Raw genomic sequence first — 13963 nt, 5'->3', positions numbered from 1 at the left:
TCTGCGTACATTCTACCCTTCCCAGACCCCCACTTTGTGGGATTACACTAGGTATGTTGTTGTTGGAATATGAAGTTAAATTTTGAAAAATCAAAACAATTTTATATCTAAACATGATTTAGTAATACAATTATGGGAAAAAAGTGAAAATTATCCATGGTCAAACAGTTCCTTAAACTTTAAAAACTTCCTAGACTTGTAAGTCTGATTTTTTTGAAGTTGATTCTGAAGCAGGCTAAATTTTAAAAACTTAAGCAAATTTCAGCCAAATTTTAAATCGGGTCCTAAAACTGGCTATTTGTGTTTTCTTTTTAGGGAAAGGGTCAAAAATACCTTTCTACTTTCATAAATTGGCTACTTTTACCCTATATATATATATATAAAATATATATTGTTACAAGTTGGAGCCAAGTACACCCCTACTATTAGCAAAGTTTCAAAAAATACCCCTCAGTACTAACATATTCCCACATATGCAAGCCTAGACATAGGAATTGGGTGACATGGACGCCACATGGCAAACTTTTTAAAAACAATCTGAAAAATTGATTTTTCTAAAAACAAATTTGAAAAAAATGGCTTTTATTAAAAATTCTGGAAAATGATTTTTTTTAAAAATCAATTTTTTCAGATTTTTTATAAAATTAATCCAAATTTTAAAAAAATAAAAATTAGGAAACTTTTTTTTTTAAATACTTACAGTTTTCCAAATTAAGAAAACCATTTTCCAGAAAAAATCTGATTTTCAAGAATATATTTTTAAAAAATGGGTTTGGTAAAATCAAAAAAGTTCCATTTTTTTTTAAATAAAAACCATTTTTTCAGATTTGTTTTTAAGAAATCAATTTTCTAGATTATTTTTAAAAAAATTATCACGTAGGCACCACATAGAATAAGATAAGTGCCATGTGGCTTCTATGTCACTTAATTTCAATAAAGCAGCAACATGTGGGAATATATTAGAAATAAGGGGTATTTTTAAAACTTAACTGATGGTAGAGATATATTTGGTCCCAACTTATACGAGGAGGGGTAGATTTGACCCCAATTTGTAACGGAGGGTAAAAGTAATCAACTTTTGAAAGTAGAGGGTTATTTTTGACCCTTTCCCCTTTCTTTTTTGCACTTCACTCCTTGTAATGTCAGGGAACTAACGCCGAAGACCTGCCTCCTGTCACTCAGCGAGCAAAGTAATCGCCGCTGTGTTTAAGCAATAGCTTTTTTTCTTCAATGAATCTCAAAACTTGATCTCTTCTCTCTTTTCTTCATTCTTGGAATCAAATTTTTCCAAGAAAATGATACAATGGACTGCTTTACCTTTGCATACTCCATTCCCATTTCGTTCAGGTCAGTCATCAATCTCACTTTTCTTTTCTTTCATCAAATCTTTCCCATTTTCCATCTCTTCTTCAATCCAAGAACAATCACAATCACAACCCCCCATTGAACACCAACTCCTCAATCTCCTTTCACATCCAAATTGGCAAAAACACCCTTCTTTAAACACTCTTATTCCTTCACTTTCCTCTTCAAATCTTTCCCTTTTCCTCTCACAAAACCCTAATCTTAATCCCCATATTGCCCTTTCTTTCTTTAATTACCTTTCCCATCACCCTTCTTTCAAACTCAATGTTCAATCTTACGTACCCCTTTTACGTATTTTAATTTCCAATAAGCTTTTTCGGGTTGCAGAAAAAACCCGACTTTCTATGATTAAATCATGTGTAACACCTGAAGATGTTGTTTTTGTTATGGGTTTTGTGTTAGATATGAATAAATGTAGTGATGGGTTGAGTTTTAAGCTTAATGGGTGGGCTTATAATACCTTATTGATGTCGTTATCGCGATTCGTTATGGTTGATGAGATGAAATGTGTGTATAATGAGATGTTGAATGATATGATTAAGCCTGATATTTATACTTTTAATACAATGATTAATGGTTATTGTAAAATGGGTAATGTTGTTGAAGCTGAGGTTTATTTGAGTAAGATCTTGCAAGCTGGTTTGAGTCCCGATACACATACTTATACGTCGTTTATTTTGGGGCATTGTAGGAAAAAGGATTTGAATAGTGCTTTTAAGGTTTTTAGGGAAATGTCGAAAAAGGGTTGTCGAAGGAATGTGGTTTCGTATAATAATTTGATTCATGGGTTGTGTGAAACGAGGAGGATTGATGATGCTATGAAGTTGTTTTTGGAAATGGGAGAGGATTTTTGTTCGCCTAATGTTAGGACTTACACGGTTCTTATTGATGCATTGTGTCGATTGGATAGGAGGGAAGAAGGGTTGTGTTTGTTTAATGAAATGAAGGAGAAAGGCTGTGAGCCGAATGTTCATACTTATACTGTTCTCGTCGATGGTTTGTGTAAAGACTCAAAGCTGGATGAAGCAAGAAAGTTATTAAGTTTGATGTCGGAAAAAGGGTTAGTTCCGAGTGTAGTGACGTACAATGCTTTGATTGATGGATACTGTAAGAAAGGTTTGGTTGATGTTGCATTAGATATTTTTCACATGATGATGGAATCGAATAATTGTGTCCCAAATGTACGTACGTACAATGAATTGATTTCTGGCTTTTGTAGGACGAAAAAAGTGCATAAGGCAATGTCGTTACTTGATAAGATGCTTGAGCGTAAATTGTCTCCTAGTAACGTCACTTTTAACTTGTTAGTTCATGGACAGTGTAAAGAGGGTGAAATAGATAATGCATTTAGGTTGCTTAGATTGATGGAGGAGAACGGTTTGGCTCCTGATGAGTGGACTTATGGTACTCTAGTTGATGGCTTATGTGAAAGAGGTAGACTTGAAGAAGCTAATACCGTTTTTAGTTCTCTGAAAGAGAAGGGTATAAAGGTTAATGTTACAGTGTACACTGCTCTAATTGATGGACATTGTAAGGCTGAAAAAGTTGATTTTGCCTTGACATTGTTTAAGAAAATGATTGAGGAAGGTTGCTCCCCAAACGCATGTACTTATAATGTGCTGATTAACGGGTTATGTAAACAGGGTAAGCAGCTAGAAGCAGCCCAATTACTTGAAAGGATGAAAGAAAGTGGTGTTGAACCTACAATTGAATCCTATAGTATCTTGATTGAGCAACTACTAAAAGAATGTGCCTTTGACCATGCAGACAAAGTTTTTAGTTTAATGGTTTCTAGGGGACACAAGCCTGATGTCTGCATTTACACTTCCTTTCTTGTTGCATATTACAATGAAGGGAAATTGAAAGAAGCAGAAGATGTGATGGCTAAGATGGAAGAGGTAGGAGTTAGGCCAGATTTGATGGCCTATACAGTAATGATTGATGGTTATGGTCGTTCAGGGTTATTAAATCGAGCCTTTGATATGCTAAAATGTATGTTTGAGGCTGGATATGAACCTTCTGGTTACACCTATTCCGTTTTGATCAAACATTTGTCCCAAGGAGGACTTGATCTTAATATTGCTGACGTGTGGAAAGTAGTGAAATATGAAACTTTGCTTAAACTCTTGGATAAAATGGGGGAACATGGATGTCCTCCAAATACAAATGTTTTTAGTTCGCTTGCTATTGGACTCTGTAGAGAAGGACGCCTCGAGGAAGCTTCGAGGTTAGTTGATCATATGCAGAGTTGCGGAATGTCTTCTTGTGAAGATATATACACCTCAATGGTAAATTGTTGTTGCAAGTTGAGAATGTATGAGGATGCAGCAAGATTTCTTGGCACTATGCTTACACAAGGTTTTTTACCACGCTTAGAGTCGTACAAGCTCCTTATATGTGGGTTGTATGATGATGGAAACAATGATAAAGCTAAGGCGATCTTTTTCCGGCTTCTTGATTGTGGGTACAATAATGATGAAGTAGCTTGGAAGCTTCTAATTGATGGGTTACTTAAGAGGGGACTTGTAGATAGATGTTCTGAGTTGTTGGATATTATGGAGAAAAATGGTTCTCGACTTAGTTCCCAAACATATTCATTGCTGCTAGAGGGACTCGATAGAACAGACAACAAATAAAGTATGAAATTCCCTTATTATCCTGTTACTTGAATAATGATTTCTCATTTCCGTTCCTGTGGGCTATTCTTTTAAGGGGAATTTGTCATCCATGAGATCAATTTGGAGTCATCGTATGGTATATGCAGCTACTTCTGACAGGTAACAGGCAAGTTTCCGTTGCTTTCTTATCTTTTTCTTCCACTCCTCCTTCTATTTTCATCTTTCTCATGTTCTTTAAGGTATTTATTAAGTGGAAGGGTGATAAAATTGAGAAAAAACTATGTCTCACTCTCTGGTTCTAAAATAAGTTTTTTTGGATTCTATTTCCAAATGATGTGAACTCTTTAGGCTTGTCATTTTATTGCTCAGTTTGAAGAAATATGTTAGGTGTTTGGTTTTGATGAATGATCTGTTTAGGCTAGTGGTTATGAGCTGCTACTGACAGTCACAAAGGCTTTTCAATAACAAGCTAGTTACCTCTTCTCCCTAAAAAAAAATTGCGAAAATTGTAACTTAAAAGACCTCTTATTCATCATAGATGGAGTCTGAGTTTCGTTCTTCAATGTTTTAAACATAAGTACTATTAAGCAAGGTGCTATCCGTTTTAAGTTTGTGCTGTAATTCACATTGTTAGCTTTCCAGTTGTGTCCTTTTAGTTCATACAGCACTAAAGATGGATTTACACTGAAAGTTTACCCCTATGGTTCTTTTTCCTTCACCCCTCTCTTATTATATAGAATTACCGAGTACTACGATTCATTATTATCTGATATGCCTTCTCCTGGTAAAGTTTTAAAAGCAATAGTTGGACTGTATGTGCAATTCTATCTCCTTTTCAGGATAAGCACTACTATGTCTCTTTAGGTGGTGCATGTTTTTCTCATATTGCTAGATATTTTCTTGATACTTTATTTCTCTTATTTTTGAAATTCCCATTTTGTGGATGAGCTTGCTAATGGTGTCGGTTTTTCCATGGGGTGTCTCATCTTTATGCTGATAATTTCTGGAACTTCCTTTTTGGGTTGTGGGATTAAGTCAAATGTTGATGGTTTCTTTTTATTCAACTTAGTAGGCTTTTGGCCATAGATTCCAAATATTTTTCACTTTATTTGGAATTTATGAAGTTGAAGTTGAAGATGGAGTTGTGTGTGGTTATACTTTTTGCAAAGGAGAGAAGAGAGCACCTTATTTGGAATTTATGAAGATGGAGTTGGGAAACAGGTTTGGAGCACTTTTCCAAAGTTGGATTTCGAAATTTTATAAACAAACACTGATATTGAAATAAAGTAAAAAATTATTCCGTAAAAAAAATTGAATAATTCTCATGGCCAAACGGGCTCTTTGGTGTTAATTGTTAAATGGTAGTACATGAGTAGTTTTGGTCGCGACTGGGAGGCAAGATTGGGTTTGTTCGGCTCGTCAGGCATAGAGAGTGGCTTTTTCTATTTTAAATCTTTTGGTTCTTACCTTCTGTCGCTGGATTTCTTTACCTTTATGTGTTGTTTTGTTAAATAAGTTGTCTTTGCTCATATTTCTATAGTTGATTTTGATCCTTGATTTTGACCTTAGATAGGAGGCTATGTAGGACTCAGATTAGGGTAGAAGGCTAGTATCCCGTCGTACTAGTAGTTGCGGTTTTGATCTTCATTTTCTTGTCCTTTGATTCGTGCAACTATATGTTAGTCCGTGTACCACGATTATCGTATTTATCTGTGGTAGCCACTGTTTTCTCATTTTTATCATTTTTTTCGCTTTCGTTAGTTTCATTTTCGTATTGCTTTGAGCTGCTCTGCTTATCTGACCTTTTCTCATCATGTTTTCTCTTGAGCCGAGGGTCTTCCGGAAACAGCCTCTCTATCTTCCGCGATGGAGGTAAGGTCTGCGTACACTTTACCCTCCCCAGACCCCACACTGTGGGATTTCACTGGGTATGTTTGTTGTTGTTGTTGTATGTTGATCCATGTGATTAATATATTATTTTTCTCCGAAAGTCAATTTGGAAGGAACCAGAAGAGACAAAGGTTGGTGTCTTATCTTTTAACATTTGATGAGGTCAAGTTTTGTTCCAAGCAAGTGGAATGAAAAGCATTTCTCTTATTTTTCTCTTCATTTACCTCTCCTATCCCTTAGCCTCCACTTCTCTGAAAATCTTGAAATGGTGAATTTAATTGAATTAGGTATGAAATGAACATTCTAAACGAACTATTCTTTCCTTTCATGTATAAAAGTGGACTACATGTCAACAACACAAAATGTCTGTTCTTGGATTTTAACATTTATTGGAAATTGGACATAATATTTATAACTAGGAACTATTCTCTGAGGGTTAAATTATTGGTGAATTTGAACTAGGATCAAATTCCATTCTAGTAGACTGAAAGTAATTAGACTAGACACTTTTTCCTCTCCTTATCCATCCTCACATGTTCTTCATCTATGCAGGGAGTGCCACCACTTGATGTGGCGGAACTGTTGGCATATTAGTTCAGTCACGCCCATTTCTGGTTGAAGGAGGGTCCTCACTGTTTACAACAACAACATACCCAGTGTAATCCCACGAATGGGGTCTGGGGAGGGTAGAGTGTACGCAAACCTTACCCCTACCTTGGGAGGTAGAGAGGCTGTTTCCAATAGACCCTTGGCTCAAGGAGGGTAGATTAAGGAGGATTCTCACTGATTAAAGGTGAATTTTTCTTTTTATTGTTAAACTGATTGACAGTGAAATTATGAATGATGAACTAGATTTAACATTGTCAGTGTCCTTCAGTGTACTGTTCACCGTTATGAAGATGGATTTTGGGCAGATTCTACCAAGCAGAACCTATCAGGTGATGAAAGGTGTGTAGCAATAGTCACAGCTGCTAAGCTTCCTTGGATTATGGGAACTCCTATAAATCTTCTATTCCGAGCTGCTTACTTAGCCAAATCAGAAAAGAAGAATGTTAAGTTGCTGGTTCCATACACAATTGACTCGAGGAGTGAATTGGATTCAAGGCTGACTTCAAGATTTCGTTTTACCCTGGAAAGGTAGTCCTTCTTTAACTAGCTAACTAAATTATAATATGATAGGCAAAGATGTTGAGATGGATGTGATTATTGACTAATTTTTTTTACCTTCCAGTTCTCCTAAGAAAGGCGGGGTATAATACCAGCTGGAGACACTTCTTAGTTTATCTTAGCAAGGGATGCCGGTATTGCAATTTTAGAGGAGCCAGAACATCTCAACTGGTACTACCCTGGTAAACGTTAGACTGATAAATTTTATCATGCTGCTGGCATCGTCCACACAAACTATTTGGAATATGTCAAGAGGGGAAAGAATGGGGTTCTTCAAGCTTTTATTGTGAAGCACATTAACAATTGGGTCACGAGAGCATATTGTGACAAGGTATGTTTAGTCTATGGACTAATTCTCCATGGGAAAAGGAGAAAAAGGAAAACTGTTGGTTGCATGGCATTAAGCAATGGAAGATGCTTTAATTGTAAACACCCTGCCTCTTATTTCATGTTTGTCCTATTTGAGATGTCAATCTCACTGTTTAGGTTCGTTGCCTTTCTGCTGCTACACAGGATTTACCCAAGTCTCTTGGTCTGCGATGTTCATGGTGTCAATCCCAAAGTTTCTGAAAATAGGAGAAAAAGCAGCTGCAGATAGACAAAGCGGCCTGAAAGTTTTCTCTAAAGGAGCATATTTCTTAGGCAAAATGGTTTGCAAGAAGGGATTTTGGGAGTTGATAGATCTGTTAGCAAAAGCACAAAACTGACCTTGATGGGTTTAATTTGGATGTATTTGGCAACGGGGAAGTTGCTCACGAAGTGCCGAGTACAGAGGTAGAGATGATGCAGATGATTCTCTTCATGGGTAAGAATCCTTCTGTAGAACATTTTATTAATGAAGAATGTAGAAATTGTTACGCATATTAGGCATTTGTCAGTGCATCTTTTTCTGTTTTGTCCAATGATATATAAAGCATCACTAAGGGACTTTAATGGAATTGACATTATTTACATTCTGTTCCCCTGTGGCACAATGATTTTAGAATTACTGTTAATGCATCAATGATTAAGATGATAAATATATTTGTAGGATCATCAAGGCTAACCTTGTAAAGTAATTGAACACGTCCTACCTGATTTTTGTTGGATATGGAGTGTGAGACAGGTACACTCACCCGGGGCATTTCAATTTTACTTGGGTGCAAAATTTCTTCTTCTTTTAAAGGGTAAATACTTCATGCATGACTTTACTTGTATAGGGTCTTAAATTTTTTCTCCTCGACATCTTCTATAAATACTGTATGCACTTTCTTTTATTGTGATTTTTCATTGACATGGTACTTCCAACTACTAGATATTCGATGTTGAGTGCAGACCCTTTACTGCCTTTTGTTTGATTCTAGTTGCTTTCCACCATTTTTTTTTTCCGAACAGGTAACAACTTTGTATTATAGACCAGTACCTTTACAAAAGAAAAAGAAAACTAAAAAGCTAAGAAAGTAAAATCCTAACATGAGTCCAGAACTTCTAGGATTGATTCTGCACCTACAGAGGGATTCTTTGTACACCAAAAGCAACATAGCAACATACAGTCTTGCTTGATCTTCTGTAGAGTGCTACTTCTATCCTCAAAACATCTGGAGTTCCTTTCTTTCCAGATTGTCCACCATATGCAAGCTGGAATGATCCTCCAGTAGCTTCTATTCCTTGCCTCAATCCCAGCCTCCTCCCAGCTAGAGATTGTCAACAATCTTGCTAGCCATTGTCCAAGATATGCCTCTGAGATTGATAAAAGTCTTCCATAGCTGGTCAGTAATTCTGCAATGTAAAAACAGATGTCCTCCTGTCTCGGCTGCTTCCCCACATAAGCAACAATTTGAAACTAAGATAATCCTTCTCTTTCTCAGGTTTTCATGTGTCAAAAGAGCTTCTTTGGCTAGCAACCATGTAAAGCATGCAACCTTAAGAGGTATCTTAACTTTCCAAATTTGTCTCCATGGCCAGTTAGAGTTTTGTGGCTCAGTCATATTCATGATCTTATATCCTGAACTCACTTTGTAGTGCCCCTTGTTATGCCCAATCCACCACAAACAGTTCACCCCATCCTTCAGCCCTTGGAAAGACTCCAAATGTTTATAAAGCTCAACTAGTCTAGGTATTTCCCAGTCATTCAACATTCTTCTTAAAATCAACTCCCAACCTTGAGGTGACCACATTTCAGCCACTGTTTTGTTCTGATGTTGTGCCAGAGCAAACATATCAGGAATAGTTCCTCCAAGCTCCTGTTTCCCGACCACCTATCCTTCCAGAAAGTTGTTTTGTTGCCATTATATATCTGATAACAGAGCGGCTCTTTAAAAGAGGCCACCATGCTCTTATTGGTCTCCCGACAGTTACACCATATGGATTATTGACCTCCTTAGTAGCCCAAAAATCCAGCTCCGCATACTTCAATTTGATCACTTTCCCCCATAAAGAATGCGAGTCTTGAGCATACCTCCACAACCACTTCAATGTTGTTTTCTACCATTTCCATGTTCCCGGTTCGATTCTTTACAGTTCAGCCTTTTAATGTACATATTTTTGCTTGCAGTGATTGTGCTCTGTCCTGCCATGGCTGAGGATCTTGCAATGGGGAAAATTGGACCATCCGTCGAATGAATTTTTCCAGGTACGCCTGAAGACTTTGTAGCAAAAGTTAAAAGAGGCATGTCCGGGAAGCTGCTACACAGAGGTTCATGGAATATTCTGACCTCGATAAGGTTTTGACTAATGAAACAAGACTGGACAGAAGACGTCGAGAGGACCCGCAAGGGTGGCTCAGTTAGTTGAGCATGGGGCTTTCATAATGGAGGTCTCAGGTTTGAAACCCCCTGCCTACGACAGCAAGGGATTTGCCTTCTAAGTCGAGCTCGTCGCACGGGGCTTGTCCCGAGTGCGGGTTATCTCTCTTGTGTGGTTTGCGAGCTATTACACGGGAGGGCGGGTTTACTGCTGTGCGCACCGAAGGGTAGCGGCTGCGGGTTCCAAAAAAAAAAAAAAAGACGTCGAGAGGGCATGTGGAAATCAGTTTCTACTTCAAACCTGAAATAAATTTACTAATGCTAGGCTGCTAATGCTACAAATATGAAGACAACTCATATGTGCTGGCTAATTGTATTTTATTGGTGTACACTAAATGTCTTGTTTAATTGGTCTATTGTCAAACCTTTCTTAAGGGTATAATAAACTTTTACAAGTTTAATATGACATGTTCTTTGAAGCCTAGTGAAACAATCGCAGGCTTGAATCTTCATGGTGGCATGCCACATGCATTTATATGGATTTTGGAAAGGTCCAAAAAGGAAACAGAAGAATCACCAAAAGAAGATTACATTTAATTAAAATGCAAATGTGTATAACCAAACAATTAAGACAAAATAGAGGGTTTAAAAAAATTAAACAGGCTCCAGCACAATTCTACTTATCAAAAACAATAATTACAAAGAGAACTATAAACATTAAAAAAATGAAAAATAAAGGATAGTTCGAAGCACGAAGCATCTGGCATTCATGTAGGATCCGAAGAAGGTTGCATCTCAACAAGGATTTATGTAGGCAGCTTACTCTGATGTAAGCAATAGTTGATTTCACAAGTGGAACCCATAACCTATAATAACATTTCACTAATTCTCATTTCTTCCATGGTTGAAGGGAAAGAACCACCACCAAGATAATAATCAGCAAAATAATAATGGCAATACAAGTCCACTTTCTTGAACTTTTCTGGTGCTTTCTTGCTACCTCAAGTTGCTGAGCCCCACCTCTCACAAATGAATTGGCTCTGTTGACTTGACTTTCAATATCATCTAGTTGAACTCCTTGACTTTCCACTAAAACAGCCATGTCCAAGAAAACTTGGTGCAGTTCTTTCAGATTCCTCTCTAATTCCTTCGTAGCTTCATGCCTTTCTTGAATTTCCATAACAGTGTCCATTACTTGCCCTCTTCCTTGCTCTTGTATTGCTTTCTGCAAAAATGTCTCACTTTGACCAGTAGATATCAGATTATCCAGTGTACCTTCATCTGGATTTTCTCCCGTCACCGTGTAGTACCTGCAGAACCCACAATATAATTAAGTGATTAAAAGCGCAGTTGCCTAACGGTTTGAGTTTTTAGATGAGCTAATCACATATTTCAATATATTCCAATATTAGAGCAGTTAGAGATTTTGGTTTCGAGTCTCCTCGGTATACAATATATAAATGAATTTTCACGTACTTTGGTCTTGAAGGACGTCTTGACAACATTTTTATTCAAGTAAGCAGATTGTGCTTTATCTAACAATTTAAATTTTTAGATAAGATACGACATAATTTAATGTAAAGAAAGTAGGTAGAGTTCCTGATTTCAAATCTCACCGGCACTCATTATCAAACTTGGGTCATAAGAAATTCAAACCCTCTGCTTGGCTTTTGGTCTAATATCAATCCTCTCGTTAGAAAAAAGTCACAAATTTGCCTTGAGAGTAATTTTGAACTATAGTCTAAAGTTGACTTTTTTTTTTTTTTTGAAGAATTTGGACAAGTGTATTCTTATCCATTTCACGCTGGAGCTTCATTAATAACAAGGACAAATACACAACAATTTGCTAACAGCAAGGACACGAATGAATCAAAAGTCAAAGTTGCTCAATTTAAGATAACAAAGATGCAAAATTGAAACTTTATTAAACGGTACCTTCTCTGAACAGTTTCTCTATACTCAGATGCCATTCTTTGCCTTAGTTCATTGAACTGATTCATAGATTCTTGAAGTTTTTTCCTCAATCCATTCACAACAGAAGTTCTTGTTCTATCAGATGAACTTCCAGGTCCACAACCAGGTACACTTCTATTAGCAGCATTAGATCTATCTAATGCCTCTAATCTCACTTTGATGAACTTGGCTTTCTTCAAAGCTATGGAAACATCGTTATCCATTTTGGTTCTGAGATCTTTAACAGTTTTAGCATTGTGTAAAGTCTTGCTTTGTTCATGTGAATTGTGGAGTTGGGAGTGAAGGTTTTCAAGATCTTTAAGCTCATCTTTAATGGCTTCTACATCTTCAAAGAATTTGTCAAGATTGACATGACCACCTGTTTGTTTCATTTGTATACCAGGGGATTCTTGATTTGGTGACTGATCTTCATTTCTGAAACGGGAGAAAGATCCTGAGAATAGATCATTCATCTTGAACTAGATAAATTCTTGAGGAAAAATAGAGAAAAAAATGCTCAAGATTTGGTTAAAATTTTGATTGATCTGGCTAGTTATGAAGGAATAAATGAATTGGGTTTTTCTCGGAAAGGGGTGGGGGATGGGGTTGGGGGGTAGGTTGGAATTAACTAGTTCTGGAATGGCAGGCTGGAGAGAACTTGTCAAACGGGTCGTCTGCTTCAACAACTATGGTGACAAGTCAGAGGAAAAATAAGAGCTTAAAAAGTCAATTCATATTAATGTATTAGTCTTCAATATAAATATAAAGAGACCAACAAACACTGCGATAGAATGGTAAGTACTTCTCCATTTTTTATTAGATGTTTGGATTCGAGCTCTGGATATGAAATCTTTCTTCATTTGCCGTGCTTTGAAACTTCCCAACATGAATTCGAATTAGTCGGGCCCCAAAAAAGACCTGGCATCGTGAGAAACCGAAAAAGTTATTAAATAGAGACCAAAAATTGTGGTGGAGTGATGATTATTTCTCTATTTTTAATCAGGGGTGAGTATTGAGTAGCCGTTAAAAGGAGCATTTTACCTCTTGGAGTGAACTTCTCGATGCGAATTCAAATTAATCTAATTGGAAATCAAGTCTATATCAGACATTGAGTAAAATTAAAAAATAAATATATAGAGAGAGGGGGAGGGGTGGGTAGGTGTTGAATCAAGACTGTGGCCTGTGGGGTAGGAAGTAAGGATAAGGGTCAAAAGTCTGGTTAAGATTGATTGGGTCTAAACAGGGGCGGGGTTTATACGTCAAAGAATTTTGAATACGGAGAGAATCTTCTGATCTGAGAGGCTTTGGAATATTAACTATCGAGGGATTATAATGCAAAGGTTGTTTATGCTACGGACAAATATGAAAAATTACATATATTAATAATAAAAATATTATTATAGAATAGTAGTAATAATTGGTAGTATGAAGAGCTTATTATGCATTGATATAATGATAAGAGTTCCAACATTAACTCTGAAGCAACTATATAGAGCTACACTTAGCAAATCACATCCCCACACATTAATATTTTGTTTGTGAGCCCTTTACTGTTCTAGATTAGATATGACGGTCATAGAGATGAAGCGTGTGTTACATCTCCATAGTGCTATTTAGTTAGCATTAGTAGAACAAAATAAGTAGGATTAGTTGTAAATAAATAGACGGAGGAGAGGGAGGTTGGTTGTAATTGAGACACGTTTTTGTAACAATTATCCCCTGAGATTTAGGCAACAATGTTCAGGATTACATTAGCATGGTTGGATTTTATTCGAAATTCAGACATATCTGGCAAGGACACAGACCCACACAAAGCAGGGGAGGGAATTGGTTGATGAACAAATAAAAGAAACAAAAAAGGCAATGAAGAATCTATAAGAACGTAACCCTGAATGAGTTATTGGCAAGTCGATAAAAAGATTCACAAGATTAGACAGGAATGTTTCTCAAAGTGCAATATGGGGAAGGTAACAACGAAATGATATAGAAGTAGTGAATTACATTGCATATATTTTACAAACTTATGTCCAAAATATTATATCATAAATACTTCACTTCCATCTAAGTACAAGTCCAGTCTTAAACACACCAAATATCAAATCATACTTCAACTCTTAATTTTTACAAACCAACACATACACATCATCACAAACCCGATAATTTGGACCTTCATGAACTTACTTAACTTTAGGATATATGTCTTACTATTGCTATAATTAAAGTGCACTAAGGATTTAGCACCTCGTA

The 13963-nt window shown here is 36.6% G+C and overlaps 2 protein-coding genes across 9 annotated transcripts; one reads left to right on the top strand and one right to left on the bottom strand.

Annotated features, from left to right (window-relative positions):
- The first annotated feature begins 1189 nt into the window (after nucleotides 1–1189).
- LOC132049410 (pentatricopeptide repeat-containing protein At5g65560) lies at nucleotides 1190–8949 on the top strand. Of its 8 annotated transcripts, none has more exons than XM_059440205.1 (6): nucleotides 1190–4142; nucleotides 6426–6666; nucleotides 6751–7010; nucleotides 7105–7371; nucleotides 7554–7845; nucleotides 8639–8766. In XM_059440205.1, exon 1 carries the CDS (start codon nucleotides 1296–1298, stop codon nucleotides 3999–4001), a length of 2706 nt encoding a protein of 901 aa, XP_059296188.1. In that variant the 5' UTR covers nucleotides 1190–1295; the 3' UTR covers nucleotides 4002–4142; nucleotides 6426–6666; nucleotides 6751–7010; nucleotides 7105–7371; nucleotides 7554–7845; nucleotides 8639–8766. The 8 variants fall into 8 exon arrangements, 7 of the variants coding, with proteins under 7 accessions (XP_059296188.1, XP_059296187.1, XP_059296186.1 ...); XM_059440204.1 differs by having other exon boundaries at nucleotides 7527–7845; XM_059440203.1 differs by having other exon boundaries at nucleotides 7105–7465.
- Nucleotides 8950–10336: 1387 nt separating this feature from the next.
- LOC132049412 (syntaxin-121-like) lies at nucleotides 10337–12425 on the bottom strand. The gene is made up of 2 exons (XM_059440206.1): nucleotides 11699–12425; nucleotides 10337–11073 (listed from the first exon to the last, which is right to left on the bottom strand). The coding sequence occupies exons 1-2, from the start codon at nucleotides 12187–12189 to the stop codon at nucleotides 10653–10655; spliced, it is 912 nt and encodes a 303-aa protein (XP_059296189.1). The 5' UTR covers nucleotides 12190–12425; the 3' UTR covers nucleotides 10337–10652.
- Between the last annotated feature and the right edge of the window lie 1538 nt (nucleotides 12426–13963).

Source organism: Lycium ferocissimum, chromosome 3 (assembly GCF_029784015.1).
Source record: "Lycium ferocissimum isolate CSIRO_LF1 chromosome 3, AGI_CSIRO_Lferr_CH_V1, whole genome shotgun sequence".
In the NCBI taxonomy this organism is placed as follows: domain Eukaryota; kingdom Viridiplantae; phylum Streptophyta; class Magnoliopsida; order Solanales; family Solanaceae; genus Lycium; species Lycium ferocissimum.
The sequence above is the reverse complement of the archived record's forward strand: the minus strand, read 5'-3'. Positions and strand labels throughout refer to the sequence as shown.